The sequence below is a fragment of the Labeo rohita genome, chromosome 15 (assembly GCF_022985175.1).
Source record: "Labeo rohita strain BAU-BD-2019 chromosome 15, IGBB_LRoh.1.0, whole genome shotgun sequence".
Lineage (NCBI taxonomy): Eukaryota > Metazoa > Chordata > Actinopteri > Cypriniformes > Cyprinidae > Labeo > Labeo rohita.
In genome coordinates, this window is record NC_066883.1 from 29,248,444 (window position 1) to 29,275,798 (window position 27,355).

A 27,355-nucleotide genomic window follows, 5' to 3' on the forward strand; every position below is an offset into this window, starting at 1 on the left:
ACATGAGAAGTGTGGAATCTGCTGTATAAGTCATGTCATCTCTGGTGATCCTCATACAGCATAAGACATGGATTATTAATTCACATCTGCTCATAAGACGGGCCTCTCAATCGATAACTGCCATGTCTAGACATGGATAAAAACAGTTTCTTTGAGTGTAGCTATCAAACCATTCAAAGGAGGAGGGCTTTGTGCTCGGGAGGATGTGCAATTTAGGGAATCCAAAAAGTGAACCGAGTTTGAGTTCTTCACAGGGGTCTGGCGCTGGTCTGCATCAGAGCTAATGGCCTTTACGAGGCGCAGGGATACTTCTGTTTATAGGACCCTGCGGGGCCGGTGGGTGGGTCAGAGTGACCATTATAGACAGGAACTTGGTTATGTGGCCTCAAAGTTGTAATTCTTGGGTCCAAACGCATTCGGAAACTGTTTTACTACACCTTCATATAAGTAAAAAAGTAAAGATTGTTTTAAAAATAGACATAAAATATTTTTGTCGAAGTTTGCCAAAACAGACAAAACCTAAAGCCTTGCTTGAAATGAAAAGTTTCAATCTGGCAATCAAGCAGTTGCTGGTATCCACTGACTTCCATGGTATGTTTTTTCTTCCATACACATAAGTTAATGGCTACCAGCAACTGTTTGATTACTTACATCCTTCACAGAAGAAAATAATTCATACAGGTTTGGAACAACTTGAGAGCGAGTAAATGATGATATTATATTCAATGTTGAGCAAAGTAAACTATCCCTTTTTAGCTGGAAGTTCACAGTTCACCCACAAAAATGAAAATGACAAACATTTGATTTTCTGTGTAACTTAAATTAAGGCATTTTGAAAAAATAAACTTTTTTTTTTTAATTACTTCTAAAATTAAGATTTTACTGAACGTATTCAATGTTGTTTTGGAGTTGAAACATCCTTCAAAATAACTTTTGCATTCCACAGAAGGAAGGAAGGAAATAAATAAGTAAATAAATAAATAAATGTAATTATTTATTTATTTATACAATATTAAAAATATAAAACATTTTAAAATATAAAAAATATTTAAAATAATAAAAAAATATTAAAGATATTTACCAAAAAAAAAATTATACAATAAATAACCTGTGATAACCTGTGTGTGTATAATAGATATATAGATACTTATATATTTATATAGCTAGTTGCCAAAGCAGCATTTCTCATTTTCATGTAAATTAAGTAATTACAACCATTTAAAAAAATATTACAAAATATTACATATTGTATTATAATACATTATTAAAATATTATATTACAAATATTTATATTGTCACATTTATATATATATATATATATATATTAAAAAGCAAAATTATACAATATATAATATAATCTATTTATCTAAAATAGATTACACTGCAATAATCCTAAAAACAATAAACAAAAATACCTGTGTTTGTGTGTATATATATATATACATATAATTATTTATATATTTACACATTTGTTTCAGATAGTTATTAAAATATATAATACAAAGTATATGTACAAATAAAAAAACTGTTATTAAAAAACACTATATGTATATATATATATATATATATATATATATATATTAGATAATATATATGAATTATAATTAATTACTAATATTATGTAATAATTAATATGAATTATATATATAATTTACAATTAATATATAATAATATATACATATTGTCAATTTCATGTTAGTAATTTAGAATTTTTTATAAAACAACAAATATTAACAATAAAAAGCACAAAAAATTACAAAAACTGAAGTGAAAAAAAAATAAATAAAAAAAATCGATCCGCAGTTTAAGTAATTACAAATATTTTATAAAATATTATATACAAATAAAAATATTACAAATACTTATTTTAAAAAATCTACGAAATTATACAATAGACAATACAAACTATTTATCTAAAATCGATTACACCACAATATCTAGTTGCCATATATATAAGATAGATAGATAGATAGATAGACAGACAGATAGATAGATAGATAGATAGATAGATAGATAGATAGATAGATAGATAGATAGATAGATAGATAGATTACAGTAAAAATTACAGTAAAAAAACAAACAAAAAAATGACTAAAACTTAATTCAAAGTATTAGCAAAAACTATAACAGTTTAAATTATAGTAAAATAACAAGTCTACTCATTTAGACAGTGTATAAAAACTGAGTCAGAACTGGCTGAAGGTCTGTGATGAGATGGGTGGAGCTTAAACGCTCTGAAGGAGTTACAATAAACGTAAAACTAAAATTAAAAACGTATTTTATGTACAATAAAATATACAATATTTTAGTATAATACAAAAAGGTAAAAGAAAAAATAAAGTAAATAACAGGCATTTTTCTAAATACTAGCTAGAGAATTTAAGTCTGGCTCCTAGTTAATAAACTTGAAAATAGTGGAACAGGTGGCTCACATGGTGGTCTGCTTCATGTGAGCAGGACACCCAAACAGTGACCTAGCAACCTCCGTTTTTATCGTCTTCTTCCCAGTGCCCCTCATTATCTATGTAGCTCATCTAAAGCTATTAATGCCACTTTGGTTTGCATTGCATTAACCAAATCAAATGCTAATTGACAGCATTGCAAACATTCACTGAATGGAATTTTATAGCCACCAAAACCTACTGTTGTTCATTGCTCTACGGCATGATCCATAACCCTAATCCAAATGCACGGCAGAGCTCTAAATACCAGCATTTACAGTGACCTGAATGAAATAGCATGTTTTAATTTTAGAAGTCATCATTAAATGCTCCAGCGGCTGTAAGCGAGGTCTGGACAGAGTCTTTCTGGAGACTGTCACTCTAACGAGGTGTGTAGTACATTATGGAGCCGGTCGGCCATCTGGCTCTGCAGCCCGGTGACATCATGCAGTCTCTACGTCCCTGCAGTAAAATACGAGAGGGGAAATACTACACCACATGTGCCCTTAACTCTGCGCTTTTCTTTTATAGCATCATCATTGTTATTACTATTAGCATGGTTATCCAATCGAAGGCACATGGTTAGATGTTAGACTAAATAAAAGTGACGGTGACAGAGTGGACAGTTCCATTTACAATAAAGCTGAAAGATAAAAAAAAAGGGTAAAATAAATTAATTAAAAAAATCTATATATTAAAAATAAAAAACATTTTTTAATTATTTGATTTAATTGTGCTTTTTTTTTTTTTACATTTATTTTATTTTATTTTATTTTATTTTATTTTATTTTATTTTATTTTATTTTATTTTATTTTATTTTATTTTATTTTATTTTATTTTATTTTATTTTATTTTATTTTATTTTATTTTATTTTATTTGCCAATGGGCACATTCAGTTAAGTCAAATTTTGCTTCTCAGCCTAACAGTAACAATGGTCTGGTACGCCCTCCTAATTTTAACTGGATCCCACAGCAAGCCAGGACACAGAAATAGAGCTATAAACGAGGGTCTACGTCGTCCCCCACATTCTCCAGACACAAACAGAAGAGCACCTGTCTGTGTCTGTCACACTCATGCCGTACCAGCCATTCGGAATGAGACCCAGAGAGAGAAAACAAGAGAATGGACTGAGAAAAGAAAGAGTAACAGATGTTTTATCATGTGGAGAAAACAAATTAGAAGCTAATTTTCTTTGTTTTTCCTTTATTTCTTCTGGTATTTCTTTCTTTCCTTCCTTTCTTCATTCCATCTTTCTTTTTCCCCCTTGTTTATGTATTTACTTGTTTTCCCATTGCTTCCATATTTCTCTTTTCTTTCTTTCTATTTTTTTACATTCCCTTTTTCTGTTCTTTTTTTCCTTCCTTTGTATTACCTTCATCCCATTGTTCTTTTTCTTTCGCATTTCTTTCTGTCTTTCTTTCATCTTTCTGTACATTCTTGTTTCTTTCTGTATTTCTTTCCTTCCTTACTTATGCATATTTTCTTCACTTCCTTCCAAATTTCCTTTCTTCCTTCTATATTTCCTTCCTTCCTTCCATCCATTCTTCCATATTTCTCTTGCATTTTTCTATCCTTCTTTCCATCCCTTTCTGTCTGTTTCTTTCCTTCCATCCTTCCTTCATACTTCCATTTTTCTCTTGCTTTTCATCTTTCTTTCTTTTCTTCCGTCCTTCCATCCATCCTTCTATATTTCTCTTGCTTTCCGTCTTTCTTTCTTTCGTCCATCATTCTATATATCTCTTGCTTTCTTTCCATCCTTCCATTCACACTTTCTTTCTTTCTTCCTTTCATATTTCTCTTGCTTTCCATCTTTCTTTCTTTCGTCTATATTTATTTTCTTCCTTCCTTCGGTCCATACTTCCATATTTCTCTTGCTTTCTTTAAATCCTTCTTTTCATTCCTTTCTTTCTTCTTCCTTTTTTCTTTTTTTCTTTTCATCCTTTTGTCCATCCTTCCATATTTCTTTTTCTTTCCATCCATACATATTTCCATTTTCATTCATTCATTCATTCATTCATTCATTCATTCATTACAGCCTTCTTTCCATCTATTCATTCATTCTCTTTCTTTCATATTTCTCTTGCTTTTTTCTATCTTTCTTTTCATTTTTCTTTCTTTCGCCCATATTTCTTTCCTTCCATCCATCCTTCTTTCCATCTATTCATTCATCCTTTTTTCTTTATTTCTTCCTTTCATATTTCTCATGTTTTCTTCATATTTCTTTTCATTTTCTTTCTTTTGCCTATTTCTTTGCTTCCATCCTTCCATCTATCCTTCTTTGTATTCTTCACCTCCTTTCCATTCCTTTCTTTACATCCTTCTATTCAACCTTTCTTTTTTCCTTTCACACTTCTCTTGCTTTCATTCTCTTTCTTTCGTCTATATTTCTTTCCTTCCATCCATCCTTCTTTCCATTCCTTTCTTTCTATCCTTCCATTCAACCTTTCTTTCTTTCTGTCATATTTCTCTTGCTTTCCTTTTATTCCTTTCTGTCTTTCTTTCTTTTTTCCGTTGTAAACATTACTTGCCTTCCTTTGTTCCATTCTTGCTTTCTTTCCATCCCTTCTTTTTTTCATTCTTTATTTCTTTTTTCTTTCATTCTTTCTTTCTTTCCTTAGCCTTTATTTCTTTCTTTCCTTCCTTCCATCCATCCTTCCTTCCATATTTCTCTAGCTTTCTTTCCATCCGTCTTTCCATTCTTTAAATCCTTCTTTCTTTCAACCTTTCTTCTTTTTCTTCCTTTCATATTTTTCTTGCTTTCTTTCCATCTTTCTTTCTTTCTTTCTTTCCTAGCTTGCATTGATGCCATTTCCCATGTTTCTCTTCCTACTATCCTGTAAATTCCCCCCCAAAAAAGTTCACAAACGTTTCATTTGTATTTAGTTTAACTTGTAAAAAGCTTATTTAACTTGTAAATACAGTAAGCAAGCTCACACAGCAAAACACTGCCAGGGAATCTATTAGAAATGTGAGATTCTGAGATTTCAAACTGCGACATCAGTCAAGATTAAAGGGAAGCCCATTCCAATCCAGAATAACAAAACAAGAATCTTGTTTCATCCTTGAATTAGTCACGCTCTGGGTAAAGCGGGGTACAAGCTCCGGGCGCAATTCTAGCAGAGAGGACTAACATGTTTGAGCTGTCTCTCGATTGCACACTCCAGTCATTTAATTACAGTAAGAAGCAATTCAGACAACCTCTCACTAAAAACCAGATACACCCTGTTAAAGCATTACAGGGCTCCACAATGAGCCAGTCAAATTAGTGAACATCTCTTAAGTGATTACAGCAAAGACATAAGACATAATATCTTAATCTGTATGTTTATATAGGCCTACATCTCTCAGAAATTGCATTCAAAGAGCTTATTTTACACCTCAAACATCAAACGCATTTACCCAGTCTGATAAACTCACCAAAAAAATAAACATCATCAGCACATTTTGATATATAAAGGAAAATGAGAACTCACCTGCACCTCCATGCCTCTTCTTGATAGACATCTGAAAACAAAACATGAAATCTGTTAAAAAAGCAAACATCAAGGTTGAGTTAACAGTTTAGAGGTAACCATATCACATAAAACAGTCTCAAGAAGCATCAAAACAAATGATCTGTAGTATTGCTTCTCTCCCACAGTGGATAAAATCAACACCTGACCATTGAATTTCCTCCCACGGATCTGCTGAACGCTACGCTGACCTGGGTCACTATGATTTACAGTGCCCGGCCCCAGCCAAAAGAGAAAGTGCTACTTGTTTAGAGAGGGGTCACGTTCAACATTCCAGCTGTAATCCATGAGTTTTCACCTTTCTGCTACTACGCTTAGGTATCATGTGCATTTTACACAAATGCAGTGTTTCCTCCTACAACCTAAGCAAGTCACTGTTTGATTCAACAAGCTGTTTAAGCGATTAAGCACTTAATTTAGCATTTAAGCATGGCACTTAAATTTTTTTTTATAGATTTATACATAAATCTACACTGCCATTCAAAAGTTTGGGATCAGTAAGATTTTTAATGTTTTTGTAAAGTCTTTTCTGCTCATCAAATCTGTTTTTTTTTTTTTTTAGAAAAATACAGGAAAAACAGAAATATTGTAAAATATTATTGCAATTTAAAATAGTGTTTTTCTATTTTAATATACTTTAAAATCGGTGTTGGGGAAAGTTAAGTTTAAAAGTAATGCATTACAATACTGAGTTACTCCCAAAAAAAGTAACTAATTATGATACTTAGTTACTTTTTATGGAAAGTAATGCGTTACTTTACTTTTGCGTTACTTTCTAAATCTGGGCAGGGCTTGCTTGTTTGTTTTTAATATAAAAAGTTCTATTTTTGGCAAATGTAAAAGCCTTTTCAAACCAAAAGCCTCAGGCTTTGAGAAAAGTACATTCACATCTGTACAGTAGACCACAGAAGAAAAATATCAACTCTTCAGCAATAAAAAAGGGAAAACAAATGTTAGATTATCTTGAGTAATTTTTTCCTTATTAGTATGGTTAAATTGGATCATTGAAGGTTGGCAGAAAAGACATCGGTTAATAAAATGGTATTAAATGCATAAAGGATATTCGTATTATTTAACATTTAATTATTGCAGGTTTGCGTCATATTCTGAGTTGAATTTCACTGTTTTTATTCATTTTGAGGAATACTGAATGTGTTTTTTGTGAGTGAGATGAATTAATGCATGTTCACATTTATTCTAGAACTAACATCTTACTCCCGATTTCTCTCAACATGGGGACAGGAGAGCTTTTAATCAATAAATGGGGGGAAATGTAACTGGCGTTACTTATTTGAAAAAAGTAACTCAGATATTTTCTTAGAAATTGAAAAGTAATGCGTTACTTTACTAGTTACTTGGAAAAAGTATTTTTTATTATATTACGTAACCTGCATTGTAATGTGTTAACCCCAACACTGTTTAAAATAGAATTTATTCCTGTGATCAAAGCTGAATTTTCAGCATCATCTCCAGTCTTCAGTGTCACATGATCCTTCAGAAATCATTCTAATATACATATAGAGAGAGTGAGAGAGAGTATATGAGTGCCCACAATGTCCACAAAATGTATAGAGCTGAAAACTCTGTGACTCAATCCGGTAATGACAAACTCTTAAGACTGATCCAAAATTGCTCACTAACTTTTTTCCCGCCTTGTCTGAGTGAGTAGACCCAGATGCATGGCTAATTTCAGTAGCAGAGGCAGCAGATGTCTACTAAACACAACAATGATGTAAAATATGATGTTTTGTTGGGTCTCAAAGGGTTAGGAGCCTTTTACATTGAAGGGAAGCAGATGCGTTGTCTTGAATCACAGCAACCAACAAAACACAAGTAATTTCAGTGTAATTCAAAACATTAAGAGTGTTAAAGCTGTTTGAAGCGCCTGTTGATCGTTGTTTGAGTATTCCCTCAGCTGTAAATGTACACTGAGGCCCTCTACCTTCATTTAATGAGATCTGAGTCTGAAAAACACAGCGGAAAGAGGGGAAATGATGGATGATGTCATGGTTGCTTATAGGCTGTGAGATTTTGCAACGAGGGGTAGAATTTTCACCGCACATCTCAAAGAGTTATGGCGTTCAAACGCAAGTACAACTAAGGGTGTCACCCTCATAAAACAGTTTAAACAGTCCATGAAAACTGTAAAGCGAGACCATTTCTAGGTATGTATATTACATGTTATTTTTGACAGGACTAGCGGGACCCTTACTGGAATGTCGCCTTTCAAAACAAGTTTGCAAAGGATTACTATGAATTCAGGAGTCCTGCTGTGTTTCAAAGTGGTAATTGACACTGACACGAATGACGGTTACATGACATGTAATTAAGCGTCAGTGACTGATGACTAGCTTTAGGAAGAGCCTTCTTACAAAAACAGAACTGGACGAAAAAGTACAACGCTTATATATCCACACATCCGTCAATCAACCAGACAGCACAATAATTGAGAAATACAAAGCCAAGATCTTTAAGAAAAAAAGTGTGAGTATCAAATGCAAGAAAATGTATCAAGACACAAATATACAGAATAATGCACGAAGGGCGATTTTGTTTTGACACGTGGTCTATATACTAATGAGCGTCTTCCTGGGATACCTGTCATTTTCTTGGAAATTGTAGGATTCCTGTGTGTGAATGATGAGGGCTGACAGGATTACAAGTATAATCATTTCTCAGTCAGAAATAATGGATAGATAGACAGATGTAAAATAATAATGCCTGAGGGGAAACCAAGGAAAACTAACAGCACAAGTTACACTGCATTGGCTAGCAACGAGATACGAGATCCTAAGGCAAGAAAAGAAAAACAGATGCCGTAATTTCCAGACGCAAGGGTACCGATACATAAAGGTCGCTGTTCAAACAAACATCATTTGAGCTGATTCTGAATTATGAGCTGCTGGAGATTTTGGATCACACTATATAACAGCCCCTGAAGTTCAGGACGTATTTTTGTATGTCTGGGATTCCCCTACAATTCATTTTTAGCGGTTTTATTTGGCATGCATGACTAACGTCTATCATAATATTCTCTGCACTTCTCAAATACATGTTTGATTTTACACACATGTTCTGTGTAAAACCTGTGCTGACTGGCCTAAACTGACTCATTTAAAGGAACACTCCACTTGTTTTGAAAATAGGCTCATTTTCCAACTCCCCTAGAGTTAAACAGTTGAGTTTTACAGTTTTCGAATCCATTCAGCCGATCTACGGGTCTGGCGGTAGCACTTTTAGCATAACTTAGCATAGATCATTGAATCTGATTAGACCGTTAGCATCTCTCTCAAAAATGACCAAAGAGTTTACATATTTATCCTATTTAAAACTTGACTCTTCTATAGTTACATTGTGTACAAGACGGACGAAAAATGAAAAGTTGCGATTTTCTAGGTTGATATGGCTAGGAACTATACTCTCATTCTGGCGTAATAATCAAGGAACTTTGCTGCCGTACCATGGGTGCAACGCTGCATCTACGCAAACTTAGTGCCGGTAACTTTCAGTCGCTGCGTAATATCATTGCGCCTGCTGCACCCATGGTATGGCAGCAAAGTTCCTTGATTATTACGCCTGAATGAGAGTATAGTTCCTAGAAAATCGCAACTTTTCATTTTCCGTCAGTCTTAGTACACAATGTAACTACAGAAGAGTCAAGTTTTAAATAGGAAAAATATCATCATGGTCATTTTTGAGCGAGATGCTATCGGTCTATTTAGATTCAATGATCTATGCTAAGCTATGCTAAAAGTGCTACCGCCAGACCCGGAGATCGTCTGAATGGATTCGAAAACGGTAAAACTCAACTGTTTAACTCTAGGGGAATTGGACAATGAGCCTATTTTCCAAAAAAGTGGAGTGTTCCTTTAAGGCCAACATGCAATGGTGTAAACCATTTCAGTACCAAATGGGAAGTTATTTCAAAGAGAAACAGCATATTAAAGGGGTCATTGGACACCCAATTTCCACAAGTTGATATGATTCATTAGGGTCTTAATGAGAAGTCTACAACATACTTTGGTTTAATTTTCTCAGGGGCAGTGTAAAAAACATCCTTTTTACCTTGTCAAAATCAGCCCTTTTCAGAGCGAGCTGTTTTGTTGCATTTGCCTTTAAATGTTAATGAGCTCTGCTCACCCCGCCCCTCTCTTCTGTGGGCTGATGAGCCGTTCTGTTTACTTTAGCCGCATTTAGCCGTTAAACTTGCTATCTAGCACATTATTAGGAAAGGCGATTTGCAATGATGCATAAAACCCTTATGTTCACTTCTGCTGTAGGTGAAGCTGAATCACAAATGATCTGCACAAATATAGACGCGTTTATGTAGATCATACATAGATTTACGTATGTTCATTATTACATCTAACATCAGGACACCTCAATGCTCCATCTGAGACATTCTTGTCTGCCCCCCTGTACCGGAGTCGAAACAATGGCGGTCGGACTATTACAGCTCACTCAGGGCGGGTCTAAGATAAGACGAGTGTGTCAACTATCATGGGGGCAGCTGTGGTCAGTGTGACGTCACATAGACAAGATGCTGAGAATGGCCTGATTTGAAAAAAGGAATAATACTTATACCACAAGATTAAACAAATACCACTGGGTGGATTTGGAGTTGGACACAAAAGTATTCTTGTAGCTTCATAAAATGATGGTTGAACCACTGATGTCTACGACTATTTTAACAGTGTCCTTACTACCTTTCTGGGCCTCGAACTTTATAAAGAAAGTAAATAGAATCACATTGTCATGCAAACTAAAATGCTTTACAACGTGCTCACAATATCCTTATTTAGGCAGTGAAAAAAAAAACAAGAAAAAAGAAGCCAGAAAAATGTAGGCGTGTAAAATGATGGAGAATATAAGACAAAGCGAAAGATAAAAAAATAGAGGGATAAGAGAGAAAGTATGTGCTGTAAAGTACAAAAAAAGCCCTTCGGCATCCACTTCAAAGTGACCCCAGAGGGCTCGGGCGGGCCAGATGTGGTCCCGAGAGCAAAGCCTCATCCATCTCGCATTCCATGGAACCCCCTGCAGCAGGACAACTTTTCTATATTTAGCTCCCTTCTTTAGCCTTGCTCAATTCGTTGGAATATGTTCCATCTAGTTCCACCACATTCAGGATTTTTTTCCCAAACGTGTCTGTTGTTTTACTTGTTTGCTGGTGTTCTGACGGAAGGTCTGTTTGGGCTATCAGGCCACGGACCATCCATCTTGCAAGCTGAGATGGGCGGCTGAGTTGGTGGTATTTTTTGAAGTTGACATTTAGGGAACGTCAAAGAAGTCCAGCTAGCCTGACGCAGGGTCTTGGTTATGTTATGACAGAAACAGTCTCGGTGAAATGCACACTCAAGGAGGTAAAAAGGAGGAACTGTGACTTATCTGATGTATCCCATGTTCAATGTGTTGTCTGTGCATGCAGTAAATGTATAAACGGAGGGTATATCAGCCCTGCACAAGCATGTGCCTGTTTTACGAAAAGGAAACAAAAATGCAGGGTTGAGTAATTGAGGAAATGAAAGATGACTTAAAAGAGAAGGATAATGTAGGATCAACCCTATTCCTGAATTAGTCCTGCTTTTAAAGGAAACACGGGGAAGCTGAATAAGCACCTCATGTTGGTGCTTCTGAAAGTGCTGTATATGTTAAAACCCGCTTTGAGAGCTGTTTAGCTACTAGGCTCGTTGCCAGAATGCCTCTCAAGGCTAGTGGTGGTGAAAGGTCCATGCATCACTGCGTACAGTGTGTACGTGGGTAAATGTGTGTCCATTTCATGTAGAGGTTCCACACACAACAGTCTGGACAACAGGAAGTGCAAAAAGATAGGCATCGTGCCCAATGGGTCAAGGTTTTCCCAGTTAGCCCCGGTAGATGTTGCATCTACAACATCTGTGGGCAAAAGCATTATTCTCCATTGACGACTATTCAAAATTCACGTGAGAGGAGGCAATGTCTCAATCGAAATATGATGCAATATGACAGAGTAATTGTGATATGACAAGTAAGACCAGACGAGCGTTTGGCATTAAAAATTATATAAATTGTATTATTTTTATTAAAATAACTGATCGTTACGCTAGATAAGACCCTTCTTTCTCGGCTGGGATCATTTACAACCGCATTTAGGATCATTTGAAGCCGCATTTAAACTGCATTTTGGAAGTTCAAAATCGGGGCACCATGTCAGTCCGTTATATGGAGAAAAATGCTGAAATGTTTTCCTCAAAAATATTATTTACTTACGACTGAAGAAAGACATGAACATCTTGGATGACAAGGGGGTGAGTACATTATATCTGAATCTTTGTTTTGGAACTTTGGACTTCTCCTTTAAAGTAAATGTCTGACCAATATTTACCGAGCTTTGATGACTGATAAACTGAAAAATCAAAAAATAGTTAAAGTTAACTATGAAAAAGAATAGCTGAACATAAGTTTGCAAATAAAATGTATTTAAATTGTTACTGCCTTGAGTTATTATAACACATAAACATTGTTACTGCCTTGAGTTATTATAACACTATAAACATTAAACACACTAAAAAATTAAAAACACTAATTTGATGAGATTCATACTTGGCTTTAATAAACAGAATATTGATTATATTGCTAAAAAACAGAACATGATATTTTAGTACCACTGACATATTATTCTTGTTTTATTAATATTTATAATTAGTTTTATTTTATATTTTCAATTTTAGTTAATGTTTTAGTATTTTAGTGGTGTGTTTTGGTATTTTTATTACTATTTTCACATTTCTATATCACTTTTAATAATTGTTAATTAAATAAATTATGCTAATACGTCTAGTTAAACTAAACAAGCTATCTTGGCATGGGAAAAACTTCTTTTATTTCAGTTAACATTTATTTTATTTTATTTATTTTTTATTTTTTTGTTACATAGTTTTAATTTTAGTTAACGAAAATAACACTGATATATTTAATTTCGGTATATTTATAGCATAGTATATTTATAACAGTGGGTAGATGGGTATCAAATTGCATTTTATAACTAAACAAATGGAGCTGTAACCTCTAAATGACAGCAGGCAGATAAACTTTCAGGGGAATCGCAGGTCATTGCATGGTGTTTACACAAAGCATTCTCTTTTCTGCCTCCTGTGTCACAGGAAATGTGAACTTGCACGCTGACAACATACATACTGCTGTATTTACAAACCCTGTTGAGCAAATGTTTTGGGAATCTTTGAGAAGGATGTTATGCTTGTTTCCGATGAGCGTATGTGAGGTCACATGTCTAAAGCATGTTCATACTGTTATTATAATGTATGCAATATAAAGGATTTAAAATGGATTACACTATGTTCCAGTAACTAGTATAAAATACCCAGTTAAAGACAAAAAAGAGACATTAGGTTAAGTAAATGATAACAGAGCTTCCATTTGTAGGTGAAATAGCCCTTTAAGTCAGACCTTAAAAGTTCTCACAGTAAAAAAAAAAAAAGCTCAAGCAGATCACAAGAAATTAAAAGTATCCCACAAAATCGAGAGGAAAAGAAAAAGAGCAAAACCTCACAGCATTGACCTCTCAACCCAGCCGTATTTTGACACTTTGCAGGGGCGCTCCTCACCCAACGTCCCAAACTGAGGCTTAACCTCTGCTGGAGCAGAACAAATCCTGGCCTCCTGAGTTGCACTTGGCCCCGTAATCTATCTTCATCCTATTGAGCCGCTTAGCTCCCCTCTCCTGCCCCGACTGAGGACCCCGCAGGGAGTTGGAGAGCCAGCGTGGACCCTCCACACAGATGGATGGAGAAGACTCAGCTTCCCATCGCTCACCAGCACCTCCAGGCTTTAACAACAATGGGTTGAGGGTGAGGAATAGGGTAGAGGCAGTGGGAAAGTGTTTGCCAAAGCATTTGTGAGTTCACACAATGAATCAACCGCTTATCAATTCTAAGCGGGACACCAACATGTAATTAAGCAAATTAAAGGGACAGTTCATCTAAAAATGAAAACAACTTTGAAACACGCTGAGTTTCATTGTACTGACAAAAAAAAACTCTTTTGTGTTTCACAGAAGCAAGAAAGTCACTAGGGTTTGAAATGATTTGAGAGTGAGTAAATAATGACAGAAATTATTTATTTTTGGGTGAACTATGCCTTTAAAGGGGTCATCGGATGCCCATTGTCCTCAAGTTGATATGATTCTTTAGGGTCTTAATGAAAAGTCTTTAGAGAATTAAAAATTCTCAGTGGTTGTGTAAAACAACACCCTTTTTACCTTGTCAAAATGAGCTCTGCAAAAATCATCCTATTCTGAGGGGATTGCTCCTTTAAATGCAAATGAGCTCTGCTCGCCCCGCCCCTCTCTTCTCTCTGTGGAGTGACAAGCCTGTTTACTTTAGCTGCATTTAGCCATGTTTACCCGCTAAACTTGCTAACTAGCACATTATTTGGAAAGGCAATCACAAAGATTCATAAAAAAAACCCTTATACTCACTTCTGCTGTAAGTGAAGCTGGATCACGAATGATTTGCGCGAACACAGACGCATTTATGTAGATCGGGAGTCGCATTCCCTTCACAAACAAACGTAATCCACTGCATCTTCAGCGGCTCAGCGGTTCATTATTACATCCAGCAACACAACACTTCAATCGCTCAGTCGGAGATATTCTTGTCTAACTTGGATCCCTGCTCCGACATCAAAACATGGAGGTTGGACTGTTACAGCTGATCTGAGGTAAGACGCTCATGTCAATCGTGGGAGCGACCTCTGCTGGTGTGAGGCCACACCGACAGGCATCTGAGAACGGCTTCGATTTAAAAAAGGGAATATTATTTTTACAGATTAATTAAAAACCATTGCATGGATTTTTATCATTATAGGTTAGATTTGTACATACACTGCCAACACACATTAATGTTCAAACAACATGAAAAAGTGTAGTTAGCATCCGATGACCCCTTAAAATGATGCAGATAGAGCAAGTCTGTACAGTATGGAAGCTACAGTAAAACAGGGGCTTATAACATCTTAAATAAAAGCTGGTTTCATGTTAACAAGAATTTTGAGCCGTATGTTTTCTTTAAAGATTTTATGACGGCGTCAACTGTATAGTGCGGTGCAGTAATGACGTGATTGACTGAAACAACCTCTTTCACAGTGGTTGATGTTATAGCACTAATAAATAGATAGGCTACACTGGCCCGGATCCTTGTGAGTCATATTTATGACGTACAGCTTCCTCGTAACACTGTTGTTAACATAAATATTCACTCAGTGGTTTCAAAGCAGCTGATATGTGTAGCTTTTGAATTTGATTCCAGTTTTGACCAAGGATGCAGACTGAATTGAAATTAAGTTGAAAAAAAAATTGAAAAAAAACACACACACACACACACACACAGTGTACGCTCATGCCAGAACAGATAAAAAAGAAACCATTTAAAATATAATAAACCAAAACCAAAATAAAATAAAATAATAAAACCCTGTAAACATAATTTTTTCAGGCAACTTTTCACATTTTCATTTTGCTAACTTGATGTACTGTAATAATTAAAACTCAAATAATAATTTAAAAATATATTATTGTTATGCTAGTACTGTTATTATTATTAGTATTATTTTTAATAGTTATACTTACATATAACTATTGTGTGTGCGTGTGTGCGTGTGTGTGTGTAAAAAAAACGGGGCAACACTTTACAGTAAGGTTCATTAGTTAACTACATTAGTTAATGTTAATTTCAGCATTTACTAACGCATTATTAAAATCACCAGCTGTGTTTGTTAACATTAGTTAAAGTACTGTGAACTATCATAAACAAACAGTGAATGACTGTATTGTTATTAACTAACATTAACAAAGATTAATTAATAAATAGTGTAATAAATGTATTGGTCATTGTTCGTTCATGTTAGTTAATACATTAACTAACGTTAACAAATTATGCCTTAATGTACACTGCCCTTCAAAAGTTTGGAAACACCCCTGAAAAACTGTGGTTTTGGACAATATCAGCATAAATCCTTATCATTTTTTGGTGCAAACACATTAAAGTAACTTGACATTATCATTGAAGACCAGCAATAATAATTTTCGTTTTGATTACGTAATAATGGCAATATATACATGTCAAAGTCAGACATGTCCCTTTGCCAGCTGTGATGCAGGTTTACTGGTTTAAACTTGGCCCAGGTTTTTAAAAGATTTTTGGGTCAGCACACCTTAATACCTTCAACAATTGATTGCCAATTAAGTTTAGAATACAATGAATTTAGGCCCAGATTATGCAGAGCAATAATAGCTGCTAATGGTGGACATTTCGATGAATCGAAAATTTACGTTTTTTCTATGTATAAACTGTTTATGTAATAAAAGATGTTTTTGTAGTTTGTGTTGTCCCTTATCAGTGCAAAATTATCACAAATTAAAAAGGATTCATGCCAATATTGTCCAAAACCCCACTTTTCTAGGGCGTTTCCAAACTTTTGGAGGGCAAAGTGTTACCAAATTCCTATTCCTCACAATTTAACTTCTAAATCATGAATTAAAGGGAAGCCAATTCTTCTTTTCCCACAGTTTGTCTCTTTTTAACTAAGATCAGATGAGACCTTCAAGACCAGGCAGCAGATGCGTGTGACCGCAGAAACACCTTCTTCCCGACAACAAGAGGTGAACGAGGACAACAGGCTTGGTGAGAATCACAAATTGTGTTAATGCTAGAAGACAGTTGGTAAAATGCCAATGGAGCTTTCGGAGTTTGGATTTGTCATCTACATGAGGGTGGCCTACATTCATTCCAGCGGACCGAAGGCCTCCACATGCCTCCGGAGCTTTTGACCTGCTAATCTTCTCCAAGAACCTCAAGACTTCATTTTGTCAGAGTGCACAAAGCCAAATCATTCTATTACCCCCTCCAATCCAATTACCCTCTTCAACTTTCTCTCTCCTGCACTCTCACACACTCTAACAAACACCATCACCTCCCAGATCCCTGCTAGAGGCCTTTAGTGGGTTCCCAAACACAGACTGCAGATTGTACCAGCACCGCTTCAGCTACGCGGAGATTAAACAAACACATCTGGCCCAGTTCTCCAGCCGGACGGAAAAGGACCGGATTCCCACAGATATTGTGCTCATTTAAACCCACCGTTGCTCATCGGATATTGTTTTGGAACCTTGCAAGAGAGTGCGTTCCTTTGAAATGAAAAATATCCATGATGAGCTAAAAGGAAGAGCTGGTGATTGTTTGTTTTCTCTGTCTTTGCAGGCCACGGTGGCTTGAGACAAAAGTCCACAAAGTCCACCATAAATTGCGGTCGATCTGAAGACAGACTAAGACGGCTGTAAATCAGCTGCGGCGATCATCCGTAAAGAGTCTTATTTTCCATCCTTTGCATGTCAGAGTCATTTCCAGAATGATAGAACATTCCTTTTAGTATCTTTCACACGAGCCCCGAACTCGTAAATCGCTCAGTTGTCGGGTCTCTCTGTGCTTCCTCTAAACAGCAGGACACGCACATTCTCTCCCAAAATCCCTTGTCCGGTTACAAACAAACTCCAAATGTTTAAAATGTATGTACAACTAGAAACTAAATCCTAACTAAACAGAAAAACTACATACTTCAACATTTATATAGTAAACCTGAGGTCTTGACCAATCAAAACCGAACGCAAGACTTTTAATTAAGCTTAATTTTAAATTATCCATATACACTGCGGTCAAAGGTGTGATTGATTTATGAGGGATCATGTGACACTAAAACTGCTGAAAATTCTGCTTCGCTATCAGAGGAATAAATTGCATTTTTAACTAGATGAGTAAAGTTTGATGGCAAACTTTAAAGTTGGTTTGAAAAAGTCAGGCCAAAAAGTTTTAAAATGTTTTAAAAGCATGAACTAGTTTTAAAGTTTAAATGTTTTGAAAACAATAAAGTCCATAAAAAAAACTGACAGATGATACATTAGGATAGTATTTTGCTAATATGTTTTGAACATGATTAGAAGAATACGCAGATTTTGAATAATCTAAACAAAAACAGCAACAAAAAAAAAAGTTAAAAACCAACTAAACCCAGCTGATTTAGCAAAAACAAAAACCACTGTTTGACAGACAGTCAAAGCTGGTTGTCTAGTCTTAGCTGGTTTAGGCTGGTTGACCAGCTAAGACTAGCCTGACCAGCTAAAAAAGTGGCCAAAACCACTTTAAAACCAGTCTGCAAGACCAGCCAAAGCAGCCAACCAGCATTTTAGATGTTTTATCAGTAGGGAGTTGTTAAGCTTTGCTATAGCAATAGACAGTTTAAATACACCATAAGTTTTCACCCCCTCAATGAAAGTCAGTGGGATTCTTGGTGGTGTTGATATTCTGGTTTTAGAAAACCATAAGCCGGATCAGTTAGAAAAGATATAGCAACTAACTTCAGAACAGTACGAAGGTCTGACCCAAGTTTGGTGGCTGCAGCTTTAAAACTCTAAGAGGTTTAAGATGAAAGTAACTGGTTGACCAGCTAAGACTAGCCTGACCGGCTAAAAAAGTGAAACCCCTTTAAAATCAGCCTGGGAGACCAGCCAAAGTAGCCAACCAGCGTTTTAGATGTTTTATCAGTAGGAAGTTGTTAAGCTTTACTATAGCAATAGACAGCTTAAATACATCAGAAGTTTTCACCACCTGAATGAAATTTTATAAGATTTGGGGTGGATTTAATAGTGTGGTTTTAGAAAACTGTAAGCCGGATCAGTTAGAAAAGATATAGCAACTAACTTCAGAACAGTATGAAGGTCTGACCCACGTTTGGTGGTTGTAGCTTTAAAACTCTAAGAGGTTTAAGATGAAAGTAACTGGTTGACCAGCTAAGGTTACACTGGCCAGCTAAAAAGTTTCCAAAACAACTTTAAAACCAGCCTGGGAGACCAGCCAAAGCAACCAACAAGTGTTTTAGATGTTTTATCAGTAGGAAGTTGTTAAGCTTTACTATAGCAATAGACAGTTTAAACACACTATAAGTTTTCACTCCCCTCTTAATGAAAGTCTATAGGACCTTTGTTAGTCTGGTTTTATAGCAGATATAGCAACTAACTTCAGAACAGTATGAAGGTCTGACCCAAGTTTGGTGATGGTTGGGCTTTAAATCTCTAGGAGGAAATAATGACTAAATTTTGGCACAGAAGAAAAGCAGCAGAAGACACATAGAAGATTAGTATGTTGGCCTTTTCAAGCCAACTTAAATACAGCAGTCAACATTTGAAGGGGATCAAAAAAGTTCATCAAAGTTGTCCTAAGATAACAATAGGTATTGTTTTAGTTTTAGGACAACTTTGATGAAAGGTTTTGATCCACTTCAAATACTGACTACTGTATAATAAAATGCAAACAGTTGTTTTAAACTGCACTAATATTTCACAATATTACTGAAATTTTGATCAAATACATGCAGCTTTGATGTGTATAAAAGACTTATTTTAAAAACATTAAATTTTTTGAATAATTCTGTATATTTTGGAAAAGGATGGTGCATTTACATTGACACAACAATTAAAAACCTAATTATAAAACCTGTTTTAAACCACTGGTTCAGCTAAGCTACACTGGATTGGAATCCAAACAAGATGTGATGGCCTTAAATGGCCCACTGAAAGGCTTCCTTTGGTGTCGTTCTAAATTCATTAATTCAATTCCCCAGACAGAGGGGGAATCCTGTTTGGATTAGCAAAGGAAAATCTATTTAATTTAGTCCTGCTAATGCAGAAAAGCCATTTGAAACGCAGTCCAAGGACATCACCCTCAACCCCAGAAACTTTCCTTGCCCTGGTCATTTCATTAGGAGACTCTTCGCCAAGCAAAGCTAAGCAACTGATCACATGGTCGACTGATCAACTTTTCTTAGCAGTTACTAAACCAGATAAAATTGTAGTGGGATTAATTATATACATCATATATTTTTAATCTGACGGCTACTAACCACAAACTAAACAATTCAATACAACACAAACTAAAATAATACTGAGTATGTTCGAATGCTCACCTCTGTCTTTTTACTATGTGATCTCCCCAGAGAGGAAGTGGCTCCTGGAAGTCTCTCTTGGCCGTGCCGTTCTCTCGTGTCGGTTCTTCTGGCCATGTTGTTCCAGTTGAGGGACTGGTTCACCCCTGCAGCTCCGCTCTGAAACAACAGGACAACAGCTTTTAGCGTGGGACGGGACACACTTTGTCTGGAACGGATGACCTCTGGAGATGACTATGAGAAGAAAAAAGCAGCAGTCAGTAGAGACAAACAGGCAGACACAAACTCAACAGAACATTTTAAAGAGCTCAAAAACTACCGGAAAGGACTTAAGGGAAAAATTATGACCTTGTTTAGAATAACATGCAACGGTAAATCCCGTCTCTTGTTAAAACCAAGGGTGTCGTGAGGGCTCTGAAACCATCATGTCATTCCGCTAGCTATCACGAATGGACATAGTGATACAAACAGAACAACAGACCACAAGCACAAGACATCGTTGTCTTGAGGAACCAAAAGGCACTTTTGTCTCTTGCTGTGAACCCTTGCTACAGGGTGGTTATGTCGCGAGTTTGCATGAGGTTTTTTTGAAACAGCATTGAAAGTTCCCCATGGCAAACTCCCAAGACAATGGAGCTCTGTGTCAGTGTGACCAGTCTGGTCGAGTCTCTGCCAGCACGCAGCACATTCTGTCTAACCCGTGTCACAAACAGACGCCATGCACTGGAACATCAAGCTACTTTGGACAACATACTGTTCTGACTAAATTCTTACGAGTTATCTAGACAAGTATGAATGTCAACTAAACTCAATTATGCATAAATATGTTCAAATATTATGTTATATAGATATAACGATAGAACGATATATAGATAGATAGACAGGTAGATAGATAGAATGACAGAACAATAGATAGAATGATAGAATGATGGATAGAATAATTGAACAATAGAACGCTAAGATTGATAAACTGATAGATTGATGGATAGACAGAAGGATAGAACAATGGATAGAATAATAGGACGATAGATAAAAGGTAGACAAAAGTGTAGAATGATAGACAGAACAATAGAATGATGGATAGAACAATAAAACAATAGATGATACATAAATACAATGACAGGACGCAAGATAAAACGATAGATAGAATGACAGAACGATAGAAAGAATTATAGATAGATAGATAGATAGATAGATAGATAAAACAAAAGAATGATAGAACGATAGAACAATAGATAGAACGATTGATAGATTGATAGATAGATAGATAAATAGATAGATAGATTAAACAAAAGAACGATAAAATGATAGACAGACAGATAGATAAAACGAAAGAATGATAGAACGATAGAACGATACATAGATAAAATGAAAGAACGATAGAACGATAGATAGATAGAACGATAGATAAAACAAAAGAATGATAGAACGATAGAACGATAGATAGATAGACAGATAAAACAAAAGAACGATAGAATGATAGATAGATAGATAGATAGATAGATAGATAGATAGATAAAACAACAGAATGATAGACAGATAGATAGATAAAACGAAAGAATGATAGAACGATAGAACGATACATAGATAGATAAAATGAAAGAACGATAGAACAATAGATAGATAGAACGATAGATAGAACGATAGATAGAACGATAGATAGATAGATAGATACACAGATAGATAGATAAAAGAAAAGAACAACAGAATGATAGACAGACAGATAGATAAAACGAAAGAATGATAGAACGATAGAACGATACATAGATAGATAGATAAAATGAAAGAACGATAGAACGATAGATAGATAGAACGATAGATAGATAGATAGATAAAACAAAAGAACGATAGAATGATAGACAGATAGATAGATAAAACGAAAGAATGATAGAACGATAGAACGATACATAGATAGATAAAATGAAAGAACGATAGAACAATAGATAGATAGAACGATAGATAGAACGATAGATAGAACGATAGATAGATAGATAGATACACAGATAGATAGATAAAACAAAAGAACAACAGAATGATAGACAGACAGATAGATAAAACGAAAGAATGATAGAACGATAGAACGATACATAGATAGATAGATAAAATGAAAGAACGATAGAACGATAGATAGATAGAACGATAGATAGATAGATAGATAGATAAAACAAAAGAACGATAGATAGATAGACAGATAGATAGATATAGATAAATAAAATGATAGAATGATAGATAGATAGACAGACAGACAGATAGATGGATTGAATAATAGGACGATAGATAGATGATAGATAGACAGATAGATAGACAGACAGATAGATAAAACAAAAGAACGACAATGAGAGACAGATAGATAGATAAAACGAAAGAATGACAGAATGATAGATAGACAGATAGACAGACAGATAGATACATAGATACAGAGATAGATAGATAGATAGATAGATAGATAGATAGATAGATAGATAGATAGACAGATAGATAGACAGATAGAACAATGGAATGATGGATAGAATTATAGAATGATAGAACGATAGATAGAACTTTTTTCCGTTAACTATTTACTAATCAACAAACTATGTACATTATATTTAATGAGAAACAAAGCGGGAGTGACCTGCAGGGATGCTCTGTCATTAGTGGTGTGTCTCCGGGCAGTGTTGGGTGTGTCTGAGGGGGAAGAGCCAGCGCTGAGAGCTTCCTCTATGTCCAGATTGAGCTGATCTAATCTCTTCATTAGCTGGCTCATAGATTCAGACCAGGGAGACAGGACCTGAGGAGACTCCTGCATGCAGACAGAAGAGACATACTGTAGAACATCAGAGACAAACAAACACTGAGATAAAACTGATTAGACAGAGTCATTACATTAGACTCAGCCATTCAGTCAAGGAAGTGTTTTCTTTTGATGTTCAGAGCCAAGTAACCAAGCTGATGAGCCAGCACTGATTTCAGAGCAGTGTCTTCTTATTTTAAGCTTTCAAAGTCACACTAAACTACCCTCTGCATGAAAACACAGAATCACACCAACACATTCACAGAGGAAAATTTTACTGCTTAGACTTAATGGAATTTTCAGTTGTTTCATTTCAGTATCAACTTGATTCTCCTAAAATTCCTTAGGCAAAATATAATGGAAACAAATAAGAGAACTGCTGGCATACGGTGATCTATAAAATTATAGTGGACAGAACAGCCCAGATCATTCTGACTGAAGAATCTGATGAGAAATGCTTGACTTTATATTAAGATCTCACTTTGGTATTTCAGTTCAATGCACAGTCTGAGACATCACCGTAATGTTTTTTAAAACATTTTCAAGGAATATATGCACATGTAACAATAGCTAAAACAATAGATAGAACAACTGCACATAAGATAGATAGATAGAATGATAGCTAGGATGATAAAACGATAGAAAAACAGAACGATAATTATAGAACGATAGGACGATACAAAGAAAGATAGATAGAACAATAGAACGATAATGACAGAATGATAGAGCGATAGAGCAATAGAACGATAGATAGAATGATAGACAGACAGATAGACAGAAAGATAGACAGATAGGACGATAAAATGATAGAAAAATAAAACAATAGAACAACAGAACAACAATGATAGAATGAGAGAACGATAGAACGATAGATAGATAGATAGATAGATAGATAGATAGATAGATAGGTAGAAAAAAGTACAATAGAACGATAATGATAGAATGGTAGATAGAACGATAGAACAATAGATAGATAGATAGATAGATAGAACAAGAGATAGACAGACAAACAGATAGACAGATATAGATAGATAAAACAACAGAATGATAGAACGATAGAATGATAGATAGATAGATAGATAGATAGATAGAACAATAAAATGACAGACAGATAGATAGATAGATAGATAGATAGATAGATAGATAGAGAGATAGACAGACAGATAGATAGATAGATAGATAGATAGATAGATAGATAGATAGACAGATAGATAGATAGAACGATAGATAGAACGATAGATAGATAGATAGATAGATAGATAGATAGATAGATAGATAGATAGATAGATAGATAGAACAATAAAACAACAGACAGATATATAGACAGACAGACAGATATACAGATAGATAGATAGATAGATAGATAGATAGATAGATAGATAGATAGATAGATAGATAGAAAAAAGTACAATAGAACGATAATGATAGAATGGTAGATTGAATGATTGAACAACAGATAGATAGAACGACAGATAGATAGATAGATAGATAGATAGATATACAGAACGACAGATAGAACAATAGAACGATAGAACGATAGAACGATAGATAGATAGATAGATAGACAGAACGATAAAACGATAGACAGATAGATATACAGATAGATAGATAAATAGATAGATAGATAGATAGATAGATAGATAGATAGAATGACAGCAATGGAGTAACTAGAATGAACAGATAGAATTACAGAAAAAAGATAGAAAGAAGATAGACAGAAGATAGAAGAACACTGCAACAGACAGTGTTAAATAAAATCGCAAAACGATGCAACACTGGACAGAACAATAGATGAAGAGCTAAATAGAATGATCGATAACATAAGATTTAGGTGTTGTTCTGTGACGCTACTCTCTCCTGTGCAGTAAATAGCACTGAGTGTCAAATGTCCCAGTGCCACACACATTTGAACCAAAACCAGCAAGCAACCCAGCTGCCATTGTGGTCCAAACATAGTCGTGTGGTATTCCTCTCCTTTCTCCTCACTGCTACTTTCACTGCTCCCCAGACACGCCTGCCAAAGAGTATAAATAGACTGTCCTGTCCAGCTCAGACAGGGCCGAGGGTTCCTGAGCTATAAATTACCATCACCTACCTCACTCACCAAGCCGTAAATCAACAGGGTTGCCCCTTTACCAACAGGAAGTGGAGGGGCCAGAGAGCAGGAAGAGGGCAAAGATGAACTGTGAGGAATATTTAACAGTAACGTCCCGGCGCGGGAGACACAGCAGGCGGAAACGCTCGAGTCCTTCATGGGATCTAGAGCCCCAAGGCAAAGATTACGGCTCCCTCTCATCCACACACAATGATGCTATTGACGGCTGTCATGCCAGAATGGGACACATTTGTCTCAGGCAACAGAAATACATGGTTCGGGTGAAAAGGGGGGTGACATACAAGGCACATAAAATCTTAAGGAATGTGGGCATGGTAAGACCCTTAACCAATTAGACTCAAGATGCTGACATTCCTTCAGAGAGCGAACAAAGAGCTACAACAGCCTTGGCCTTTCTAGGACACTAGCATAATGATACACTAGCATTCAAAAGTATGTTTTCATTACTTGATTTAAAAAAAATACAGTAAAAACAGTAATAGTATTACAATTTAAAATTATTGTTTACTGTTTTCAATTTTAATGTATTTTAAAATCTAGTTTATCCCTGTGATGTCAAAGCTAAATTTTCAACATCATTACTCCAGTCTTCAGTGTCACATGATCCCATCAGATTTGGTGCTCAAGAAACATTCCTTAGTTTTACTAGTGTTGGAAACAGATTCATATGCTCCAAAAAGTTTGGGATGGGGCGCTGAGTTTAGGCTGGATCCCAGGTAGTGTTCTGAATCTGGCATGACCTGACAATGTCCGGTCTGCCTGACCTTTGAATTCACGAGTCAAAGCTAGCGAGAAGCTTTCTTGTTGTCCCTCTTAAGACATCAGCGCCGCTTTGTCGTGCCCTTCTGTGACGGACCATTAACCCTCTTGACTTTGACAAAAGATGATGCATTTGTTTACAACGCTTAAACATGACCCCCCATGCAGTCCTGAGTGAAAACAATAAGTGGGGTGTTGTTTAAGAATGTCACCAAACAGACTTTAGAGTTACAGTCAGATTTCTAAATTTATGGTATTTCACTTTCACTTTTAGGGCTGTCACGATTCGAGTACTCGACTGCAAATTGCCCGCGTTAAGTAATTGGAAAAATATCGGAAGCGGCCCATTTCAGGGACGAGAATACATGAAAAGCATTATTAGAGCATTTTCCAAGGCTTCATGATGTATTAAATCAATTTAAAAATAAAATTACGGGATAATGATAATGGGAATTCACAAAAGTTAAGTCAATTAAATAAATATATGCGTTGCACGTTAAATATATGCTCCACACAAATTGTTATCATTTACACATGTGGAGCGTCTCAAACTCCATCTCTGCATATTGCTGTGAGTTTGGGTTTATTATAACGTTAAACTGGGAACACAGCACGTGCTATTTCATTAGATTTGTAATGTAAATAATTTATAAACCAAATGCAAACACAGGAGATTATATTAGTATCTCTCTCAAAATGCTAACCGTTCGTCGCAAAATAAAAGCTCAAATTCCTCACTCTGAGTTTTTTTATGTTTTGATATCCACGTATTCAATAAATGGCAGTGGCTGTACCATTTTTGTCGTAAAGAAATGGCCGGATATTAAAGATTAAGTGGATATTTGAATAAAATGTTGTTTAGTAAATATTAAAGAAAGATTAAATCACGCAGTAAAGTGTGGAAACAACCGTCAGGCCGTTGGCGCCATATGATTACTTGCTTTTGATACATCATTTGAACTAATTATTATTGCCTCATTTATATTTATGCCTCATGTAATTATTATTGCTATTTATATGTATTTCAAGCCATTTTAAAGGCTATTGTTCGCTAAGGTCTGTTTTACTTAACATAAAAAATAATTATAATTATTCAATTACTCAATGACTAAAATAATCAATAATGATAGCCCTATCACTTTAAAATAATTCAAAGGTTTGGGGTCATTAAGATCTTTTCTCTTAAGATATTAGCACTTTTATTCAGCAAGGATGAGTTAAAGTGACAGTAAAGACATTAATAAGACTTCTATTTTTTTTTTTAAAAATCGTAAATATATCACCGTTTCCACAAAATATCAAGCAGCCCAACTGTTTTCTACACTAATAATAAGAAATGTTTTTTGAGCATATTAGAATGATTTCTGAAGGATCATGTGACACTGAAGACTGGCCATTACAGGAATAAATTATATTTTCAAATATAGTAAAATAAAAAACAGTTGTTTTAAATTGCAATAGTATTACAGTTTTAATATACATAAATGCAGCCTTGTTGAGATATGTGGCTTTTCACAGAAACACAGTGTCCAGTGGCATTTCTTGGAATCTGTTCCTTGCACAGAATGCGTGGTATTCAATAACCCGGCATCAGTTACAACACCCCTTTCCGCCCTGTCAGTCGTGAGAAAATACACTTGTCATGGCAACTAGGCCGGTATGAGTCAGTCCCACCAGATCAGCTCATCATTGTTATCTTCCACGGTGGACAGAATGGCCGAGGACCATAACTGCACCGCCGCAAATTGGCCACATTGTAAAT

At 35.4% G+C, this 27,355-nt stretch overlaps 1 protein-coding gene across 3 annotated transcripts in view; it reads right to left on the reverse strand.

Annotated features, from left to right (window-relative positions):
* The window catches only part of stard13b (StAR-related lipid transfer (START) domain containing 13b), a 114,241-nt gene that overhangs the window by 76,705 nt on the left and 10,181 nt on the right, over nt 1-27,355 (reverse strand). Inside the window, exons 3-5 of one of the 3 annotated variants that reach the window (XM_051129643.1) lie at nt 22,560-22,727; nt 19,967-20,104; nt 5,918-5,948 (exon numbers count right to left, since the gene is read on the reverse strand). In XM_051129643.1, the coding sequence (XP_050985600.1) occupies nt 5,918-5,948; nt 19,967-20,104; nt 22,560-22,727 (337 nt within the window). Of the gene's footprint in view, nt 1-5,917; nt 5,949-19,966; nt 20,105-20,293; nt 20,426-22,559; nt 22,728-27,355 lie in introns of those variants that run through there. The other 2 variants (XM_051129646.1, XM_051129644.1) reach the window with 2 other exon arrangements.